The sequence below is a fragment of the Erpetoichthys calabaricus genome, chromosome 18 (genome assembly GCF_900747795.2).
Source record: "Erpetoichthys calabaricus chromosome 18, fErpCal1.3, whole genome shotgun sequence".
NCBI lineage: Eukaryota > Metazoa > Chordata > Cladistia > Polypteriformes > Polypteridae > Erpetoichthys > Erpetoichthys calabaricus.
Genome location: NC_041411.2, coordinates 59,542,562 through 59,562,504, shown reverse-complemented (window position 1 = coordinate 59,562,504; position 19,943 = coordinate 59,542,562). Strand labels below are relative to the sequence as shown.

General features: G+C 40.8%; 1 protein-coding gene across 2 annotated transcripts in view; it reads right to left on the bottom strand.

Annotated features, from left to right (window-relative positions):
• Nucleotides 1–19,943, bottom strand: part of fbln2 (fibulin 2) — an 890,980-nt gene that overhangs the window by 771,730 nt on the left and 99,307 nt on the right. For both annotated transcript variants that reach the window (XM_028825322.2, XM_028825323.2), the window contains 9 exons: nt 18,403–18,537; nt 15,411–15,548; nt 15,039–15,182; nt 14,703–14,831; nt 14,487–14,612; nt 7,860–7,976; nt 7,601–7,729; nt 7,366–7,489; nt 6,011–6,705 (listed from right to left, as the gene is read on the bottom strand). In XM_028825322.2, coding sequence (XP_028681155.1) covers nt 6,348–6,705; nt 7,366–7,489; nt 7,601–7,729; nt 7,860–7,976; nt 14,487–14,612; nt 14,703–14,831; nt 15,039–15,182; nt 15,411–15,548; nt 18,403–18,537 — 1,400 coding nt within the window. In that variant the 3' untranslated portion in view covers nt 6,011–6,347. The remainder of the gene's footprint in view (nt 1–6,010; nt 6,706–7,365; nt 7,490–7,600; nt 7,730–7,859; nt 7,977–14,486; nt 14,613–14,702; nt 14,832–15,038; nt 15,183–15,410; nt 15,549–18,402; nt 18,538–19,943) is intronic.

Genomic DNA, 19,943 nt, shown 5'->3' with positions numbered 1-19,943 from the left:
TCTATCTATCTATCTATCTATCTATCTATCTATCTATCTATCTATCTATCTATCGAGCTTTCATTAGCTGAGCATTAAATATTTTCTTGAAATTGGCCAACAGTAAGAAGAGTACAGTTAAGGAGCAATGGTGTCAACAATGCACATATATTGGGGTCTCTCAAGCATGGAGTGTCTCAATATAGTATCTCAAAATGAACACCTCAAGCTGGTTTCTCTAAATTTCTTTCAGCACTGTTGACAACTGTGCTCACCTGAAAATGATAGAAAAATTATGGCAGACACCAGAAGACGTGCCTGCATGTTATCATTCTCTGCTGGTGTTGAGTCCATTGTCTCAAAAGGCAACACTCAAAAGGCTGCATCATTTTTCTTATCAACATACTCCCACTGACAAAGAGCTTCTTCCACTGAATGTAGTGTGCCAGGCGTATGTGTTTCACTGGCTTTAAAGATGTCAGAACTTCAGTATCTGAAATACTAAATGGTTGAAAAAGTGATATAGCTCACTGAATCCTAGATGCTGGTGACTACGCTGATTTAATCATTGTTATCTGTGAGCAACAGCCACAATATCACTTCATGCTTATAGTTAAAGCATGAAGTCATAGCCTTGCCCGTGATCTTCCTGCATAAATAACCACGGGCTTGAATTTATGGTATTAGAACTTTGATTCACATCACACACAACAATTCTGCAAACCCTCAGTTGTCTTGGATGTATTGGTTTCCCAGTAGATTTGAAGTCATGCTCAGAATTGTGCTCCTTACAAACAAAGTCTTGAACTTGAAACTCTATGATGAGTGCTGTGTGCCCTCACTTGGCATTGGGTTTACTACAAGGAACTAAAGGAAAGCAATAGGCTGAGAGGAACTTAACATAAGGACTCATACTAAAAAGATACAAACCTTCACATGGATACACAGTAAAAAAAAAACAAAAACGTCAGGTACATACTACCTACAGAAGTCTAGTTGGTTATGGCACAGAGCATTCAACCAAGAAAATATATAAAGTTCTTTAGACATGGAGATGAGAGTACAGATGCAATGGATCCAGAATCCACTAAAAGGTGATTTACCCTGCAAGGACTTCCTCTGAACACAGAAAAGAATCCATCCATTAATCAGAAATGACAACATGAAGGGTTGTACACGGTCACTGTCTGCTGAGTCCACATTTTGCAAGTCAGGTGGGGAAGATTGTCAGTGACACAGAGAATGTGTTTCCAGATCATTACTGACATCAATGTTGAGGTAGGTGGGTAGTGTAAAATTGGTGCTTTAAGGCATGCAAGTGGGCAAGCCACACCACCTGCTATAGCAGGCCAACACTTGAGTTTAAGACCAAAAGGAAAGTTTTGGTTTTTTTTCTATTATTTTTCACATTAATGATTCCTTTTGCTCTCTCCTCCCTTTGACAGAAAAATAAAACTGTTCCATTTTTGTATGCCAAATCCCTGAGACCATTTTGTTTGAAATCATAATAACCTCCAATAGTTTTAACGGTCACTGCTGCTTACTGTGCATTAGAGCTACTGATGCAAACCTTCTCCACACTTCAAAGTCTTGCTACACCAAATTCAAAAGACTCAAATGTATGTTGCCCCTTTTTCCGTAGCCTTTAGCAGTCACAGTTAAATCAAAACAGGATAAACTCCTGCTCTTAATTTGTCATCCTTAAAATTGACCCCAGCCTTTTTCAAAGCCATTCTTTTATAGTTATCACAAGGGGGCTCCGCCCCCTGCTCGCTTCGCTCGCCTACCCCCGGCGTTGGGTATCCTGAAATACATTGTTTGTATATCCGTCAGTCGAGCTCGTTCGTTTTGAACCCGTGCCTGCTTTGCTTCCGCAGTTTCAGACGCGCGTTTACTTCACTCCGCAGTGGTGCCACTCACAATATGGCGGTGACGCCTGTGCCTTCACTCCGCAGTAGTGCCACTCACAATATGGTGGTGAAGCCTGCGCCTTCCGTACTTTATGGACCCGTGGGGCCTCCGTAGCCTCTTCCGTTTGAATCTGGGCTGCAGCGCTGAGTCCTCTTATTTGTGTGGCTGTGTCGGTAGTCGTTAGCTATGGGCATGTTGTTGCTTCATTACTCATTCATGTCAGTTGAGCTCTTTCGTTTTTGGGCCGTGACTCCTTCGTGTGCGGTGGATAAGACTTCGCGTGCGGTTTATGAGACGTGCGCTGTATGCGCCTGCGCAGTACGTCTCATGGTCCCATCGCCGTGTCCCTGCGTCCATGCCATCCGGTTTACCATTCTTGGTTTGTAATATGGATGTTTCCTGCACCTTTGCTTATGTACTTGTAGTGTATTTTTATATAATCCATCTTGTTCTTAGTTATAAAGCAACTTATGCGGGTTCTTACTATTAAAGATCTAATATACAGATCGATTATGCAATTAAACACATTATCTTGGCTCTTAGCACCATTGGTCTAGATCAGAACTCCTTCACTATTATTTCATATGCGCTTACTAAGGAAGTTGAAATATAGGAATAAACAAGAAGTGACCCACAATAATTCAGAAAGCCACACTGCTGGTATTTTCTTCCCAAAATTCGTCTTTGCTCCCAGAGTATTCCTTAATGCCCATCCAACCAGTTCCACAACGTACATTTTTGGGTGGCATGTGCAAGGTGCAGGCAGTGCTTTGATGCAAATGCATGAGGAGAGGCATGGACCCCAGAAAGGTTGGATTTCAGCATGTGACAAACCTTGTTTACCTGTACAAACAACTGAGCTAGGAACAGTGTTTCATTCTAACCATTCTCTGGTAGAATCACCATCTTAATATTATTTCTTAACAAATGCAGGTTATGAGTTCAGACAAGTATTGCCACAGAAGATAAAAAGAAGTACAAAGCAAGTGTATGGGCAAAGTTGCATTGTTCTGAAAGTGAACCACTCTTAGACATCCTGGGTGAAAGCCACAAAAGCATCTGTACAGGACAGATGTGTAAACCTACTGGGGTTTAAGACTGTCTATAGCTAACTACAATAAGGCAGAGCAATGCAGAGGTCTGGCAGTCATTTAAAATGTAGCAGGCATGGAACCCAACTATTCACAGCCAAGCAGGTCACTAACATGTAAAGCATGGGACTGAACTCTCCTGATCCTGTTCTAGTCAATTACATAATGAAGGTACTGTATGTGGGGATCTAACTATCCAGGGGTTTGACGGTCACTTATGGTTTTCAAAGCATTGGCTCCAACTTTATCATGGTTTAGTGGTGACTTAAACATATAAAAAAGTTGGGTCAGTGTCCAGAAGTCTAGTGGTCACTTGCAACATGCAAAGTGTGGCATCATTGTCGAAAGTATATAAAGCAACCATGAAACTGTGCAGAAACATACAGGATACAAAAAACTTATAAAGTTGGTTAGGGTTGGAGTGAGACAGTTACACCATCCAGAAGTACGGTGGCCATTTTCAATACGTAAGACATAAGGTCACACAGTCCAGAGTCTTCTGAAGGTCATAGACTATGAGTAGACAGCGGCCTTTGCTGATGCCTCTCTGGCTGCCTGCAAAATGCCAGACACAAGTTCTGACAATCCAACGTTCAACAGGAGAGCTGCATGCAAACGTCTGGACACCCTAGTCAAATGGCATGTTTCCCCAACTATCTAAAGGAAAAAAATTTGCACGCTCTGGACGTAACAGACTTAAAAATGGCAAATTTCTACACATTTTAATGCACAATTACTATTTATTCACTGAATTTAACATTAGGCCTTAAATTAAAGCAAGAGAAGACAAATGGCAGGATTGATTAAATACTTTGACACTCCTCACCTCTCAGGATCGTGTGCCTACTCTTAACAGCCGTAGGTTCCTCTGAGCAGCTGATTGATGATTTGAACATCGAGATAATTACTCCCAGCATAGCAGGAGATGGATATAAAATTTATAAACACTTGTAATTTCAACTGTCAGAATAATCATTAAGAAATTGTGACATCGACTATTCAAGACAAGGCAGGATTTGAAGAAAAATATGATAAAATTTCTGGTGAGGAAACCAGATATAGAACGCAGAGCACACATATCAGTGCAAACGCCTGCAGAAATGTTTAGATGACAATTAAGTGGTAATCCGCAGGTCCACAACTTACACTAATGACTGCAAGCATGGAAGAGTTGTCGCATGATTGTCTTTCTTGAGCCTTTCCCAATTAAGTCAGCTTTTAAAGTATTTAAAACAATACTTAGATAATCCAGAAACCTTTAGTAACAGAGTAGTGCAGGCAAATAAAAATAAAAATTGATTTTGTCCTTAAAACCAAAAAAAAAAGATATATTTGAAGGAACTTGAACAAAAGTAAACCTTAGAAACCAATTAAACAGTAAATGTGTTGTTGTGCTTTGGAGTTTTATTGTGGCCAGTCACGTAAGCAATGCATGGGTGAAAGAAAGAATGGATTCAACTAAACACCAAATGCAAAAAGTTAATGAAGTCAATTAAGGAAATGAAAAGAGAAATAAACTGGATGTTGTGGCAAAACAACAACTCAAAATAAACATGAGAATAAACTAAAAGACTGGTGCTTGGGAATAGCCTTCACAGGCCCGAGATGTAAATTTGAGTTGAGACATCAAACATGCAGTCCATGTTTAACGCTTAATAATAACGCTTTTATCCTAGAGGAGTTCTGAAAGAAGACTCATATTTGGCTACAGGAACTTTTTGGAAACTTTGATTTCTGCCAAACAAGGTGTTAGTAAGTACTGACAGATAGAGTGTGTAAACACACCCATGTCACAATCAAGGTTTAATTTTTTCAGTTTGTTAAACTCAGTAGTTGAAGTTCTACATATGCAGAAGTGTCACATTTACATTTGTGTCTTAAAGGGAATGGATCAACTTATTTTCATTTAGAGATTCAGTGAAACGTTCAGTTTACCATGGGGTGCCCAAATCTTTGCATACAAGTGTCCATCAAGCCAAGTAAAAGGCTGATTAGACAGCTCTACCTTGGGGCCAGGGTGCTTAGGGAAGAAGTTTAATCCATCCATCCATCCATTTTCCAACCCGCTGAATCCAAACAGGGTCACGGGGGTCTGCCGGAGCCAATCCCAGCCAACACAGGGCACAAGGCAGGGAACCAATCCCGGGCAGGGTGCCAACCCACCGCAGGACACACACAAACACACCCACACACCCAGCACACACTAGGGCCAATTTAGAATCACCAATCCACCTAACCTGCATGTTTTTGGATCGTGGGAGGAAACCGGAGCGCCCGGAGGAAACCCACGCAGACACGGGGAGAACATGCAAACTCCACGCAGGGAGGACCCGGGAATCGAACCCAGGTCCCCAGGTCTCCCAACTGCGAGGCAGCAGCGCTACCCACTGTGCCACCGTGCCGCCCAGAAGTTTAATGGCTATTTCAATTATGTGATAGGGAGTGGGACTCTGGCATTGGGTATGAGGGTCTAGCCTGCCTGTCCTCTTAACAGTAGCGATCACTGGAAGCAGCAGACATGCCAGAGAAACTGGGCCAAGACTTCACACTTCTTGGATATTCAAGGCACAACTAAGGACACACCAAATAATTTTATTGATTGATAAAGAGACTGGGTAAATGAGAAAGCACATAAGGAAATGTCCAGGACCCACATTTGCACAGAAGCAGGGAGAGTTACTCCCTGACAATGCTATAAAGATCTTGCTTGTTCCATACGGAGCCCCCAAGGATGAGACAGGGTTTCAGTCAGCTTGCCTGATGAGGTTTTATGTTCTTGTGAGGCATAGTGCTAGCCTGACATTTGGCCAAGCCCTCCTGTCTCATTCACCCAGAAACAGACTTGTCTGTACGCCCCTCATTCTCACCAACCAGGTATGGTAGAATAAGCTACCCCGATAATCCAATCTGAGTCTTAGCCTCTGATTTAATAATTAGCTTTTAAATGAAGTGGGAAATTCATCCTCAGAGACAATGATTGGATGGTTGCTTCTGCTTCCCCCCACTACCGCACCCCCCAACGAGTTCACTGGAAGAGTGGTTTTGTGCTGCTGCCACCCATCAGCTGTAAATACTCATTTCAAAGTATCTTGTAATATTTATCTCACCACTGAAAAGTCAGCAGCAAGCTGATAGGGGCGGATAAACTTAGTCTTCCTCCCTCTGCAGGCAATTCAGCAAGACAAGCAGGATCCTCCTCCCAACCACCTGGTATCATTGGCAGAAAATATGAATGTTACAGGTACATGATGATGGGCACCATCAGCAGAATGTATGTGAAAGCTACTCCAAGAAAGATCGCACTTATACAGTATGGAAATAAACAAGCAGCTGCCATCACAAGTGATCGATATAGGCAGCACCACTTCAGAGTGTATGGGCTGTGATGAACACATAGAGCCTGGCAAGGAAGGTGGTCAATGTGCCCTGTCGCCAGAGCTTCATCTCCACATCAATCAGGAAGTCCTGGGGTTGCAGCACCTGCCTCTGCAGGAAGACAGCACCCGTGTAGGAATTCAGCTTACGGGTGCTAAAGTAGCCCTCTGCATTACCACCAGTGATGCTTATCATAATGTTGTCCCCAGCGTAGGCTGGTGAAGGCCCAATACGGAAAATCTGTGCCGGCACCATGATGTTGGTCTGAAAGCTCAGCTGGTAGTAGGTGATTCTCAAAGGGCTGCTCTGGCAATCCAGGTAGTTGAGACAGGAAAGGCGTTCACAGCGCCTGTTAAAACATGAATGGACCTTTATAAAACCTGAAGAAGATGTAAATGGCATTACAGACACAAGGGGTAAACTATGTCATCATCAAATCATCCAACAATGTAGTGAATTCGAGCCTGTCCTGGAATCATTAGGAGTAAGGCAAGAGCCAGCTGAGGATGGAGGCACCTTTCCACTTCAGGCACATTCACAAACACCCGCAATCTGGACCAATTTACAGCAGCCTTTTTACTTACTATATATATGTATGTCTTTGGGATGAGGAGGAACGATCAGAACAAAGAAAACCCCATAAAACAAAGGAGGATCATGCAAACCACACATGAACATTGACTGGGCTGCAATTCAATTCCAGTCTCCTGGAACTGTAAGGCAGCAACTTTAACACAGTCCCACTGTGCTTTCCCAGAGGTTAAACCACATTGTGTCAGATTTGACATGGAAAATTAGTTACTAGTAGATACATCAATGGGGTCCAAGTAGTAAGGGAAAGTTAAAGAGGAGCAATTATGGCATAGAATTAAAATATATAGGCTGAGAGGAGTGCCAAGGAGTGACATTGGCTATGTGGAGGACTAGCAAACTAGAAGAGGAGAGAGAGGACACAGCTGCTTTCACAGAGATAATGTGTGCCAGGAGTCTTTGAAAAAAAATTACTTACATGTCTGACACCTTCCTGTAATTCTGTGGGCAGCTGAAGGATAAACAACGGAAGCCACCTTGAAGGTTGTAGCACATCTCATCTGTGCTACAGTTATGGGTTCCTGCAGCACACTCATCAATGTCTGAAATTAAAAATAAAAATGTATCACAACCAAAGTGGATCAGGTGTCTTTGCCAGCTTAACTCCTCTTACTACCCAAGTCATCAGTTTTGCATTACTCAGAATAACTTACCTCTGCAGGTGCGGCCGTTGTGCGACATAGTGTAGCCTGTCTCTGGACAGGTGCACTGATAGCTGCCTGGCACATTTACACACTTGAAGGTGCAAAAGTTGGCAATGCTCTGTGAACACTCATCAATGTCTGTGGAGAACAGGAGTCAGTTAACCACAGCAAGGAGAAGGTATGTAATGATGTAAGACACAATAAAGAGCAATAATACTATAAAAGTAAATAGGACGGGATGAGAGACAGAAGGTGGACAGGTACACACCTTCACAGGTATGACCGTCTTCTTTCAGGTAAAATCCTTGTCGGCAGTAGCACTGATAAGAGCCGTAGATGTTGGCACACTCCTGGCTGCATGGGTTGTTTGTGCATTCATTCACATCTAAAAAACATAAAAGCAGATAAGACCCTGCAGTTGGCAACATATTGGCCTGTAGAATCCAAACATTTTATTAGAATAACACTCAAAGAAAGTGCAGGACAAAACATAAATAAAAAAAACCAACCATAGAAGGAAGGGTGCCATTCTGAAGGCAGACTTACATTGTGGTTGGCTATGCAGACATAAATGTGCTTGCAATTGGTTTTACATTGAAGTCATATGCTGTGTTAGGATGGAAATAGCCTTAATTAAGATTTCACAAACTTTGTCCAAGCTCTTGTGTCTAATTGGGTTTGTTCCTGTTCATAACAAACCTAGTGTAGTGAATCTTGGCAGCATATTGGTATTTTATTTTTCTTCCATCATATTTGTGTTTTTCACTCTTCAAATATGGGTAAGCTGCTAGAATTACAGTGTACATAAAATGTGAAAGGATGAGAAAATGTGCTTCAAGTGGGCTCTTGATTGTGCGAGATTACCTGAAGACCTCTGTATTAATCCCATTTATTGTCTTCATCTATATAACATGCCATCCAAATCAATCACTGTTTCAATGCCTGGCACTGTTTGGGGAGTGAAATGTTTATGCAAATTGAGTTTCAGGTTTGCACATTTGCTGAAGCCTACATACATATATTTATATGTTGTCACACATGGGCATCTGAGGATCACCTTTGAGACTCAGATAAGGAACACAATACTATTCCAGGATGAGAGGGAGCACTGTTGCTGCCAGTGAAGGGATCAATCTCAGGCCATAATTTACTGCTACTGCTGAGGGAAGGGGAATATGGTGATGAGCTGCTCCAAGATGGGTGATCTAGTAAAGTGTGGTTGGGCACACAGAAAAAGGTACTGTTGTGCATTCATAGCTAACCCTCTCTTGATTCCATTTTTAGGCACAGCCCACATATATGGATACCCTGTTCAAGTATTCTTTGATTCTGGCAGCAACACTACCATGACTGCAGCATCCTATGTCCCACCATAACAGTATGATGGGAAGCAGGTCAGTCTCACCTGTATCTATGGTAAGATCTGGTGCTAACCCACTGACATTTGTAGGCTCTATGCTCAAGGGAACCTCTGATGACTGAGTGTGGGGGTGGTGCCTCAGCCTTCTTACACTGCAAGACTCGGAAGAGACTGGCCAAAAAATTAATTTGGCATATATTGTCTGAGAGAAAAGAAAATGCAGACTTTGCGACAAAAACCCCATAATGAAAGCAGGCTGGAAAAGTGTGTGGTTACACAATATGACTTAACCAATGTCAAGGACAAGGGTGTCAATGTGCCTTTATTGTCAGCGGCATCATCCACCTTTGACCTAGCTTCATTAGATGGTGCCACACCAGTTCCCATAGCCTCCCTGAAACTTCAGTTTTGCTCCCTGCCTGCTTCATTTAAATGCAAGCAGTGGAACAGTGACTCCTTGAAGCTTACAAGTAATGTGATTGCTTCTGCATACATTAAGCCCACCAGAGACTAAATGCCATTTAATCTCTATTGCATGCTAAACAATAATCTGGTATATTGAGTGGCAGATTCCCAAGGTGAGCTGGTCCCACAGGGTAATCATCACAAGGTTTGTAACTTGGCCCATACCCACTTGTTAGGGGCTCATTTAGGTGCTGACAAAACCTTGAAGGGATGATATCACGATTCTATTGCGTATGAGAAGACCTGCCACTTTTGCTGCTCTTGTCCAGGATGTCAACTGTCGCACATTTCTTAGAAAGATTTCACACCCCTTGTGCCCTGGCGATTATTGACATCCTGTTCAAGCAGATTGGCGTGGATATAATTGTTCTGCTTGAACCCTCAGCACGGGGCCACAAATATATCCTTGTCTTGGTGGAATACACCACCCACTATCTGAAGGCCATCCCCTTGTGCCTGTGGTAGGTTGTCAACAGAGCTGAACACTCCATCATGTACCTTAGCTGGAAACTGTTTGACTGGGAGAGAAAGGTACACAGTAATTGAGCGGGAAGCCCTTGCCATCAAATGGGCAATCACACATCTGTGCTACTATCTTAGGTCACCTTGTGCTGGACCATGCCCCCTTCAATGGTTGCCCTCTCACTAGGACACAAACCCCTGAAATCACTAGGTGGTTCCTTAGCCTGCAGCCATACAAGTTCTCCATTGTGCACCGGCGCGGAACCCCCCACATCAAACCTGACGTCCTCTCCCGAGACCGTGATCTCACAGTAAGGTTTGTCCTCCCTGCTGGGGCCAAGGTAAGGGGGATGCATCACACATGGCATCTGAGGATCACCGTCCAGGCTCAGATAAGGTATGCAATGCCTTGCCAGGATGAGAAGAGGCAGATAGTCGCCGGCCACTACACCCTTGGATGCCCCAACTCTTCCAGTTGTGACCATATAAGACGAAGAGCATTTGAAGGATGTTGGCTCAGTTTTGGGAAAGTGATCCTGCATAATAGAGCTCTCACACATTGACCCACTTCAGAGAGGTAATCTTTAGGAGAAGCCTAATAGGCTATGTTGGCACTTAGGTTGCCTATTTTCAGCTGCACCACTGTGCATTCATTTTTTTTCTGTTTTTTAGACAGTCAATGGAGTGACATGGTTGGCACCTCAACTATTCTTTGGGTCCCCTCTAATTCCTTTAACTCTAACAATACATATATATTTATTAGAAATGAAAAGGGAAGATTATAACATAGAGCTAAACCATACTGAAGCAGATTGAAGCACCACAAACAAATTAACAAATTTTATAGTGCTTGCTGTTGCTCTTGCTGAGGATACCGTAATAAAACAACAACTGAGGTTGTTAGTGAAATTAATTAACTTTCCTTGTTTCCTTGGTAAACATTTAATGAAGCCCATAAAATGATGAGGTACTTTTGAGTTGTGATTCACATAATTTTTTAATCAGCTTTGAATTATTTTTAATTATCATTATAGCTTTATCATTTTCCTCTGCTGGTGCTGCCTCATGTTAATACAGAATCCTTCAGCGCTCTCTGTGTATCCACAATTGCCCAACCTGTTCCAGATACTTTCTGCAATCCATGGCTGAAATACCTGTCTGTTAACTGAGTGGTAACAGTTTTTCAGATCTAATTTCTATGATCTTCTATATTATAGCTAGTAGTGGTCTGTGAGGCATTGTATGTGTGACTTTTCTCAGTCACAGGTCTATTGGCCTACACAGCACAGACAGCCATTCACATCTGGGCATCAACGTTTATTAATGTCAAGCATTTAGAGACAATTGTTCAAGGATAAAACATTCTTGGAGCTGAAAGGTTTCCACAGAGAGAGATCAGCAATGAGCTAAACTGCAGAGCTGCAAACCTTTTTAAAATGGCCGAATCTTAAAATACTGTTTTGCTTTTTTCCTCCATAAAACAATGTGAATACAATGGTTTACGATATATTTGCAATCTCATGACCTGGATCAATATGTAATAACACTCGTCTTGAAGAATTGACATATTTGATACGTTTTTAGGATTGTGTTTAAATTTGCCCTTTAACATCATTTTAGACTACAGGAATTGGGATGATATATTTTAACATTTATAAAAAACTTTAAAACACATTCTCATGTTGCCAATAATGTTTATCTTGATTGTGAAGAAATAACTTTGAATTAAAAAAAACAAAGTTATCCTTTAAGATGTATGGGCTCCAATTGTTAAGTACATATAAAGACACCAGTACTTCATGATATTATTATAACGTAAATCTCCAGATATCTGGTAGAAAAAGAAGAAATAAGAATCACTTTTAAAACAGTAGTATTGACACTTTAAATAAATCACTAACAATGAAGGGGATATTAGCAATAATTATGTGCACTAATGGGAGCAGGAGACCGGTTAGTGTCTCTTGGCTTTACTAAGCCAGCCTCAAATCCCAGCTCAACCACGTCTTGCGTTCTACATCAGAGGTTGGTTTCTGAGTTAAACAAAATGTTAATACGGTCAAAAATGCTGGATTTCAAGTTTTAGTCTTGTGTAGTTCATATGCAACTCAACACTTTATTAAAATAGTGAGTTATCAAAATACATGCTCATGAAGAAAGCCTACATCTCCAGTCTCATTTGTCCAACAATATAAACTGAGGTTACTCTAGTTACGTTAACCTGCTTCATGAAATCCACTTTAATATGAACACAAGTTAAAACCCAGGTAGGAATTCTAATGTGAGAAGGAATAGATGCCACCAGTCTTTGTGAAATACAGCAGATCTTTGAAAAACTGCAGATATGCTAATCCACCAAAATCACAAATGTACACAAAGCTTTGTTTAGTTGAGGACTAATGTCAGAAGTATCTTTTTTAATTTTAGAGTATCTTACTTTTCAAGCTGCCAGTGGAACAGAGTGTGTCTGTTTTTATTTCCAAGGGTGGCCTGGGTCCGAGGTCTGTTCACATGTACAATAAAATTGAGTTTGGAACATGTGGTCAAGTCAAAAAGGTGAGCTAAATTTATTAAAATGCTTTAGGCATCCTAAGCATAATTAAAAATTAAAACTGATGCCGATTATTATTGTATTTTGGTTGCCACCTTTAAATAACAGGACAGAATAATGATTTAGTTGCTTGCAAACATTTTTTACAGTTACAGGCAAGTTAAAGGACCTCACAGTGAGTCAGTGACAAAGACTGATTCAAAAATCACGCCATTTAAAGTGTAATGCTTTAAGCAGTATGCCACAATGTTTGTTGTGACTTTGAGCAGTAAGACAATTGCATTCTGCATTCTAAACTTTCTAAAAGGTTTAATCACACATTAAGTTAAATTGCTGACTTGTTCAAGGTAGCTAAATTACAGATTAACTAAATGCTGGAGCTGCACTCTAAAGAACTTGGGTCTTGGTTTAAATTTAAATCAGGCATCACAACAGAGTATCAGAGTCAAACTTATGAGCCCCTAGTGGAGGCAAGAGATTTGAACAGATGTGCTTTATGGCTTTAGACGAGACAGGTCTGCATTCTGCTCTCTTTTTTACAAGTAATCAGCCTACAAAATGGAAATCTGAGATTCATTTATGTTTTATACCATACTCTTTTTCCCTGTAGGGTTCTTAAGCTCTGTTCCTGGAGGGTTGTGGTGGCTTCAGGCTTTCGCTCTTTCCAATTTCTTAATGAGCAGCCACCTCCTGCTGCTAATGAAATATGTCCTTTACTCTATGGCTGGTTAGTTTTCTCATTCTACCACATCAGATATTTCTAATATAGTAGATTTTCACCTTCTGAGTGCATCATAGAAATGCTTTGTGGGATGGAGCTTCCCAGGGCTTCACTTTCTTTTGCTTATTTTTACAAATATATTAGTGAAACAGTTTATAATGAACACACATGCGTAAACAGGCCCTAGGTAACAAGGTAGCTCTTGATTCCTGTGTTATGGTGTTTGCCTCTCATTATTAATTGGCAATTTATTAAAAAAGCCATTAAAAACTGAATTTAGCTCCATCTACTTTCAAACCTGCTAATACACTTCAAAGTTACAGACATAAAGTCAACTGTTTGAGAGTAAGAGAATAGTTAGAAGTTATGAATTTTAAAGCACAACTAATCTAAAAAATACAAAAGAAAAAAAACTGTTACCTTAAGTGTTTAATAAAAAACTGATCTGAACAAACAACTGAGCTTGACACCCAGGTTTGTTTGGTCTGGGAGAACATGTCCATATGTGTCTGCTTGACGACCAAAAAAGCTTATGACATACTGGTTACAAAGTGGACAACAGGCTGATAGGCTTGCTCTTCTGAGACAGATCCAATACTAAAACAGCTTGCAAAAATAAATTAATAAGCTTAATCCTAATCATTATTAGTATACTCAGTGCTTTTGGATGCAAATGTCAATCCAATCTTCCTCACACTAAAATTAATAAAAACACATTTCTCATATGCTATGAGTATGGGATTCCCCTTGGGATTAATAAAGTATCTATCTATCTATCTATCTATCTATCTATCTATCTATCTATCTATCTATCTATGGACAGATGGATGATTTGCAAAGAGTCATCAGTAGAAATTATGACGTCATTGTTTTGCACTACAGTCCTTATCCACTTGGCCCCTTGCGTGATCAAATGGATTTTCTTTCCCTTCAAGTGACCAGAAGGCAGATCTACCAATTATAATTCATTCAACATGCAAGAATAAGGAGACAGTCAGAAATTTTAAAGTAAATGAATATAAAGATGAAAATGAATTATTCTCATTTTATATATTAAACCATTCAAAGAGTACTCCAGTATCTGTTACACTGTACACTCATTACCCTCACAGGAGAAATCTGCATTAAAATGTAAATGTAAAAACAAGCTTGTAATCTTTCGATTACACCACTTCTATACATACACACACCAAGGACAGACAGACACACTCACTTGTCTCTTCCCTTAGCACATTAGCATACGTCTCTGCCCTTAGCTGTCTTCCCACTATACCTCTTAATTCATTTTGTCTCATTTTACCTCATGGTTCAGGGCCGCCACCCTTCTTGTGCATACCTTCACAGTTTTTGCCGTCATAAGCCAGAGTGAAGCCTGTTGTACAGGAGCAGTGATAGGAGCCCTGAGTGTTCTCACAAGTCTGAGCACAGAGCCGCCCCGGGTAACGCCAGCACTCGTTGATATCTGACAACATGACAAGGACATATTAATCCAGTGTGGCCACAAGCAAACAAAGGCAGGCTTCCCCCTGCAGGGTGCTATAGTGTTCCTTACCCAAGCATGTCTTGCTGAACATGTCATACTGGTAACCTGATTTGCAATCACAGCGATAAGTCCCAGGCAAATTATGGCAAACTTGTCCTTCTCCACATTGATGCACTCCAGCTTGGCATTCGTCCACATCTATAAGAAAACATCATGAAGATATTCATAGAAAAACACACAAGAACAAGCTTTGGTCAGTAGTGGAGAAATAGACTATACCACATAGTCATCAAATGCAAATATAAACTTTGACTTCCACTGGCTACTTGTACCTGTTGTTACAAATCATAAAAGTATTTATATAACTTTGAAGAAGCCTGAGGTCTTCATGTAACCATCACTCACCAACACAGCGGGTTCCATCAGAGCTGGCATGGTAGCCTTGGCTGCACATGATAACCTTTCTTTGACAGGTGTAGGAGCCCACAGTATTGATACAGTTAAAGCCAGAACTGCAGGGTTTCAGTACATTGCTACATTCATCAATATCTGGAAGAGTCAGAGACAAAGCCAGGACAACATGGTGATGTTAAAGATGGACAACTGCCATTGTAACACTCATCTGGATAAGCAGAACGATAATATCAAGCAGCTGTTCTTGAAACAGGTAAGCAAGCTCCCTACTAAGCCGAAAAGCAGGTAGCAGCAGAAGACATGTCCCCTTCTACTCAAACATACAGAAACATACATTCATGACACATGAACTCAAACATTTACCTATGCAGTTCCCATGTTGATCCCGTGTGAACCCTGTCAGGCAGCTCTGCTTTGGACTGCAGTAGAAGGAGCCGGCTGTGTTCTGACATTGGAGGTCAGCTTTGCAGTTATGAGTCTCCAGTTCACACTCATTAATATCTGCAGAGAGTGATGTGGTTTAGAGTCACGGTTCACAAGATCTCACACCACAGTTTTGAGTGGAGTCATATGGTAATGAGGTGTAAAAGTTGTACAGTAATGTCTCATAATAGAGTGACATAAAGAGGACGGAAGAAAGGTCACTAGCTATCCTCTGAATTTTCCCATTACCCATCCTCACATTGGATAAGCTGGTACAGACCTTCTGTACAGACCCTATGTCTGCCATTTTCTTCAAACGTCCCATGCATTAAGCAATACCCACCAATAAATAAAAATATAGCACCTCCATACACAAATGACTTAAGCTGAATGACTAGGTTGCTTCAATTTTTCTTCTGCCTGTAGATGGCACTATGGCAATAGGAATCATAGGGAGTTTACAATCCAGTTAATAATAATTTCTCCTCCCCCACACCACACTTCACTTTCATTACATCAGCACCTTCTGCAGGCTTGTGTTGAATCTGTCTATACTCGAAAGTGGAGAAAAGGGGATGCATTTGTCTTGCTGTCTGTCAGGATCAAGTCTCAAAGCTACTGTATGTCATCCCAATAACAGATTGGTAGCATGGTCCTCTTGTTACCTGCTCCTTTTCTTATAGGCTGTAGATATGAGTTTCTTCCTGTCATTCACTATGACCTGTATGAAATGTAGCCATCAAGACTGGTGCTCACGGTTGAGCAAATTAACAAGGGTTATTGGACATTGATGTCACTAAGAGATGCTGGATGCAGCTTCGCTAAAATGTCTAGACTTCACTGTCCTTCAGTACATGATTATCTTTAGATTATACTTATTTCTACCACAAGAAAAGGAAATATTTTAAATCAACCCATCCCTAACCTAACCTATCAATCTTTCCAAAAGCTTTTACATCAAAAACAGCTAGGCACAGAGGGTACTATTACATACTCTGGGATTGCCCAGAATTAGTCCTGGTATAGGGTATTGGGCAAAAAGCAGTGTTAGTATACCTTGCATTATTGTTATATTGTTAGCTGAAGTAGACAAAATGTGGGCAAAAAGAAACTTATTAAAATATCCAACATTTCAAATGTCTTATTCAGAAAGTCTAAATAAACAAGGCACTAAAACGAATGCTTAAACTGCTTCCTTATTAAGGACAGGCTTGGACCCCTGGCTGCTGCCCCTGATGAGTGTGTTGGCGGGTAGTAATTGATGCCACTGGGGGATAAAGTTTAACATCAGAATACCAAATGCATGACCACCTGTGGAAATGGTAAGGAGGCCACACTTTGTCGCCACCTAATGTTAATAACTAATGCAATGTCGCTTATGCTAGAAGAGAGATATGTGAAACCTGTCCTATCACATGACTAAGGACATCTATCTACATGCAGGAGTGGAGGGATGCTAATGGACAGAAGCCTCTAAGAGTTCTCCGTCATTCCTTTTATTACTGCTCAATATGATCAATACTTTACTATAGAGCATCACACATTCAGTATATAAATCTGAGTGCCCTGCATGACCACACTAGCAGATTAATCTGAATGAAGGACACTAAGTCTGTAGAAAATGGGGAGGATAACAGATGAAGATAAAAAGAGAATAAGCATAAAGTAATGGGCCAGCCAGCAAATTTGTTATTTATATCCACTCCCTCCAGTATTAAAATCAAGAAGTATCTGTTTCTTCAAAATTTTTCAAGTTATCAGTGGCATAAGGAAACAAGCTCACCCCTGCTAATGAAAGCAAGAGAGTATCTGTTCCAGGGTATACACTAGTGATGAGCAAGTGCTGCGTGGTTCACTTTGCCCTGACCACAAACATTTTTAGGAACTTTGTTGAACTCCGTGAAATGTATTGCAGTTAATGGGGAATGAGGAACTGAAGTAATTTTGACACAATTATAATGTTACACTGGTCTTTCAAGTGTAACAGAGGACTAGGGAAGTGTTTGCCAACTATGCTGGATGGATTATTGTGGGCAAAAATGTTATCTGAGCTATGTAGCAGCAGTGCTAATCATTGCGCCACCATGCCTCAAATAACAAAAATATATCATTGCTTTAACAGAGTTACAGTCTTGGAGGACACACTGGCCATGCTACAAAGTGGCAGTGTGGGCCTGGCTAGTTCCAAGTCTGGGCAGTGGGTGCAGTTATTACAACTTTTTTGTTTCTGATCTACAGTATATGTGCAGATACTTTGCACTTTGTTCTTCCATCAGGAATTTACAAACGTTATGTAAACAGTAATCTTACATTATCATTATTATTTCACAGGGTTTTTTTCTTTCTCAGCAAGTGGGAGGATGCCTTTAAGGCTTCTCTCCACTAGTAAGGGCAGCACATGGTTTATTGTGTATGAAAATGAGCCATGTGGTGCTGCAACATACGGCACTTGGGAAAAAAAAATGTTCCTTTAAGCCAACTTTCTAGGAAAATGTTCACTGAACTGGACTACTGGCAAACACAGCATATTCATAGTGAAAACTGCTTTGGTGAATTTCATTGATCAACACTATTAGACACATTAAAGATTTGGGATACAAAACAAGAAGAACCCTGCATTCAAGAAGAAAGTCTTACTTTGTGCCGGAGTCACCATTTTTCTTTGTGATTAATGGTAAAGGACACCATAACCAAATGTAACATAAACAACACCCAGTGCCGTGTATAGCATATGATATGTGAAGTACCCTTATTTGATGGTCTCCTGCCTGAGTAAGTACAGTATTTACTGTATATTCTGCTCTGTCTTCCTGTACTTATTACTTATTGAGGCAAAACTGTGTTTAAATAGATTATTTACTTATCCTTCTCAGCAGGTGCAACATCTTGAAACTGAACAAGATAAAACCTATAATTGGGGTGACATATTTACCTTCGCAGATGTCATCTTTGTTTTGGTACCCAGGTGGACAGATCAGGACTCCCTCACACCTAAAGGAGCCAACAGTATTAATGCAGCGTTCCCTGGAGTGACAGGTATGGGAATCGGTGAGACACTCGTTAATATCTGCAGGAAGTAACATCAAAAAAGAAATTATATCAAAGATTTGTGGAACAATTGGAGGTGTAGGGATTTTTCTCATAGACTAACTCCACTTCTCTTTTTGCTCTTTCTTCTCAGTCAGATTTCATTATTTGACACATTTTACTCCAGTGCTTCATCAGTAGGTTCACCTGACCCTCAAAAAGTCACTGACCATCCACTCATCATCCTGCCACTCTAGTCACAGGACTGAGTCCTGCCCGCCATGAATGACACATGAAATTTACATACTCTGCCTGCTTTGGGAGACCATGATTGGAGAGCACAGAAACACACTGGGGAGGTAATCAGACAATAACAGCAAAACCCAGACCACAATAAGGCTGTGCTATTTTATTTGAAGTATCTCAGCATATGCACACACACACACACACACACACACACACACACACACACACACACACACACACACAAACACACACTCTGTCACGTGTGCTGTGAGGCCCTCAGAAACACCCCTGGGGATGAGTAATGAGCGACAACAGGGCAACTGGAGATGGATACTTGGCAAGGATTTTTACATGTCCCTGAAGCAGGATAACTAGGAGGCCTTGAAATTCCCGACTAGTGAGGCAATGGCAAAATTCAACTCCTTTATTTCTGCAAATGAGAAATCTGTCTGTATAAAATTCATTTTATGATGTGTGTGTCCAAGAGTGAGCTTATGTGTGGGTGTGTCTGTGCTTATTCAAATACTAAACCTTCACATTCAATTGTAGAGTTACAGGGAGCCAGAGCCTATCCCAGCAGCAACATGTACCAAACAGGAAGAAATTCTGAATGGGTGGACAACTGAAGGCTGAAAATAAAACTGAGAGAAAAAAACCCACAAAATTTATTTAGAAATTCTCTCCCACCAAAACACAAGTTAAGGTTCCCTTAATCCTGCTTACTGCAGAGAAAATGTATGACCAAGGCTCTTGCTTCACTTGTATATCTTATTCTATGGAAGTATTGCCTGTATTGCCTGAGTCAGTTTATCTTCTCGGCTTCCTACTACAAAGTGACTTTACCCAGCCTTGATCTTACACTGAAAAAGAAGAGGGGCATCATCAACAGCAAGTGTTACAATAGATTGTTGATTGTCTATTAATGGGGCAACGGGCTCATTCATCTGGTTCCTATCAATTCTCCCAAGAACAACTTGTCCTTAGAGCTTTATTTCTCAAAACTATAGGCACTTTCCCACAGCAAGAACGTTTTTTTAGGAATCACAGACTTTTTAGAAACTCAGGAACTTTTTATACTTTCTCACTGCAGGAACTTGGGCCATTTGTATCTCCTAGTATTTTTTTAGCTCCTACATCAGGGTACATACTTTTTGTTCAACCAATAACTATAGTGGGTGAAACTTGGACGATGAATTGTGT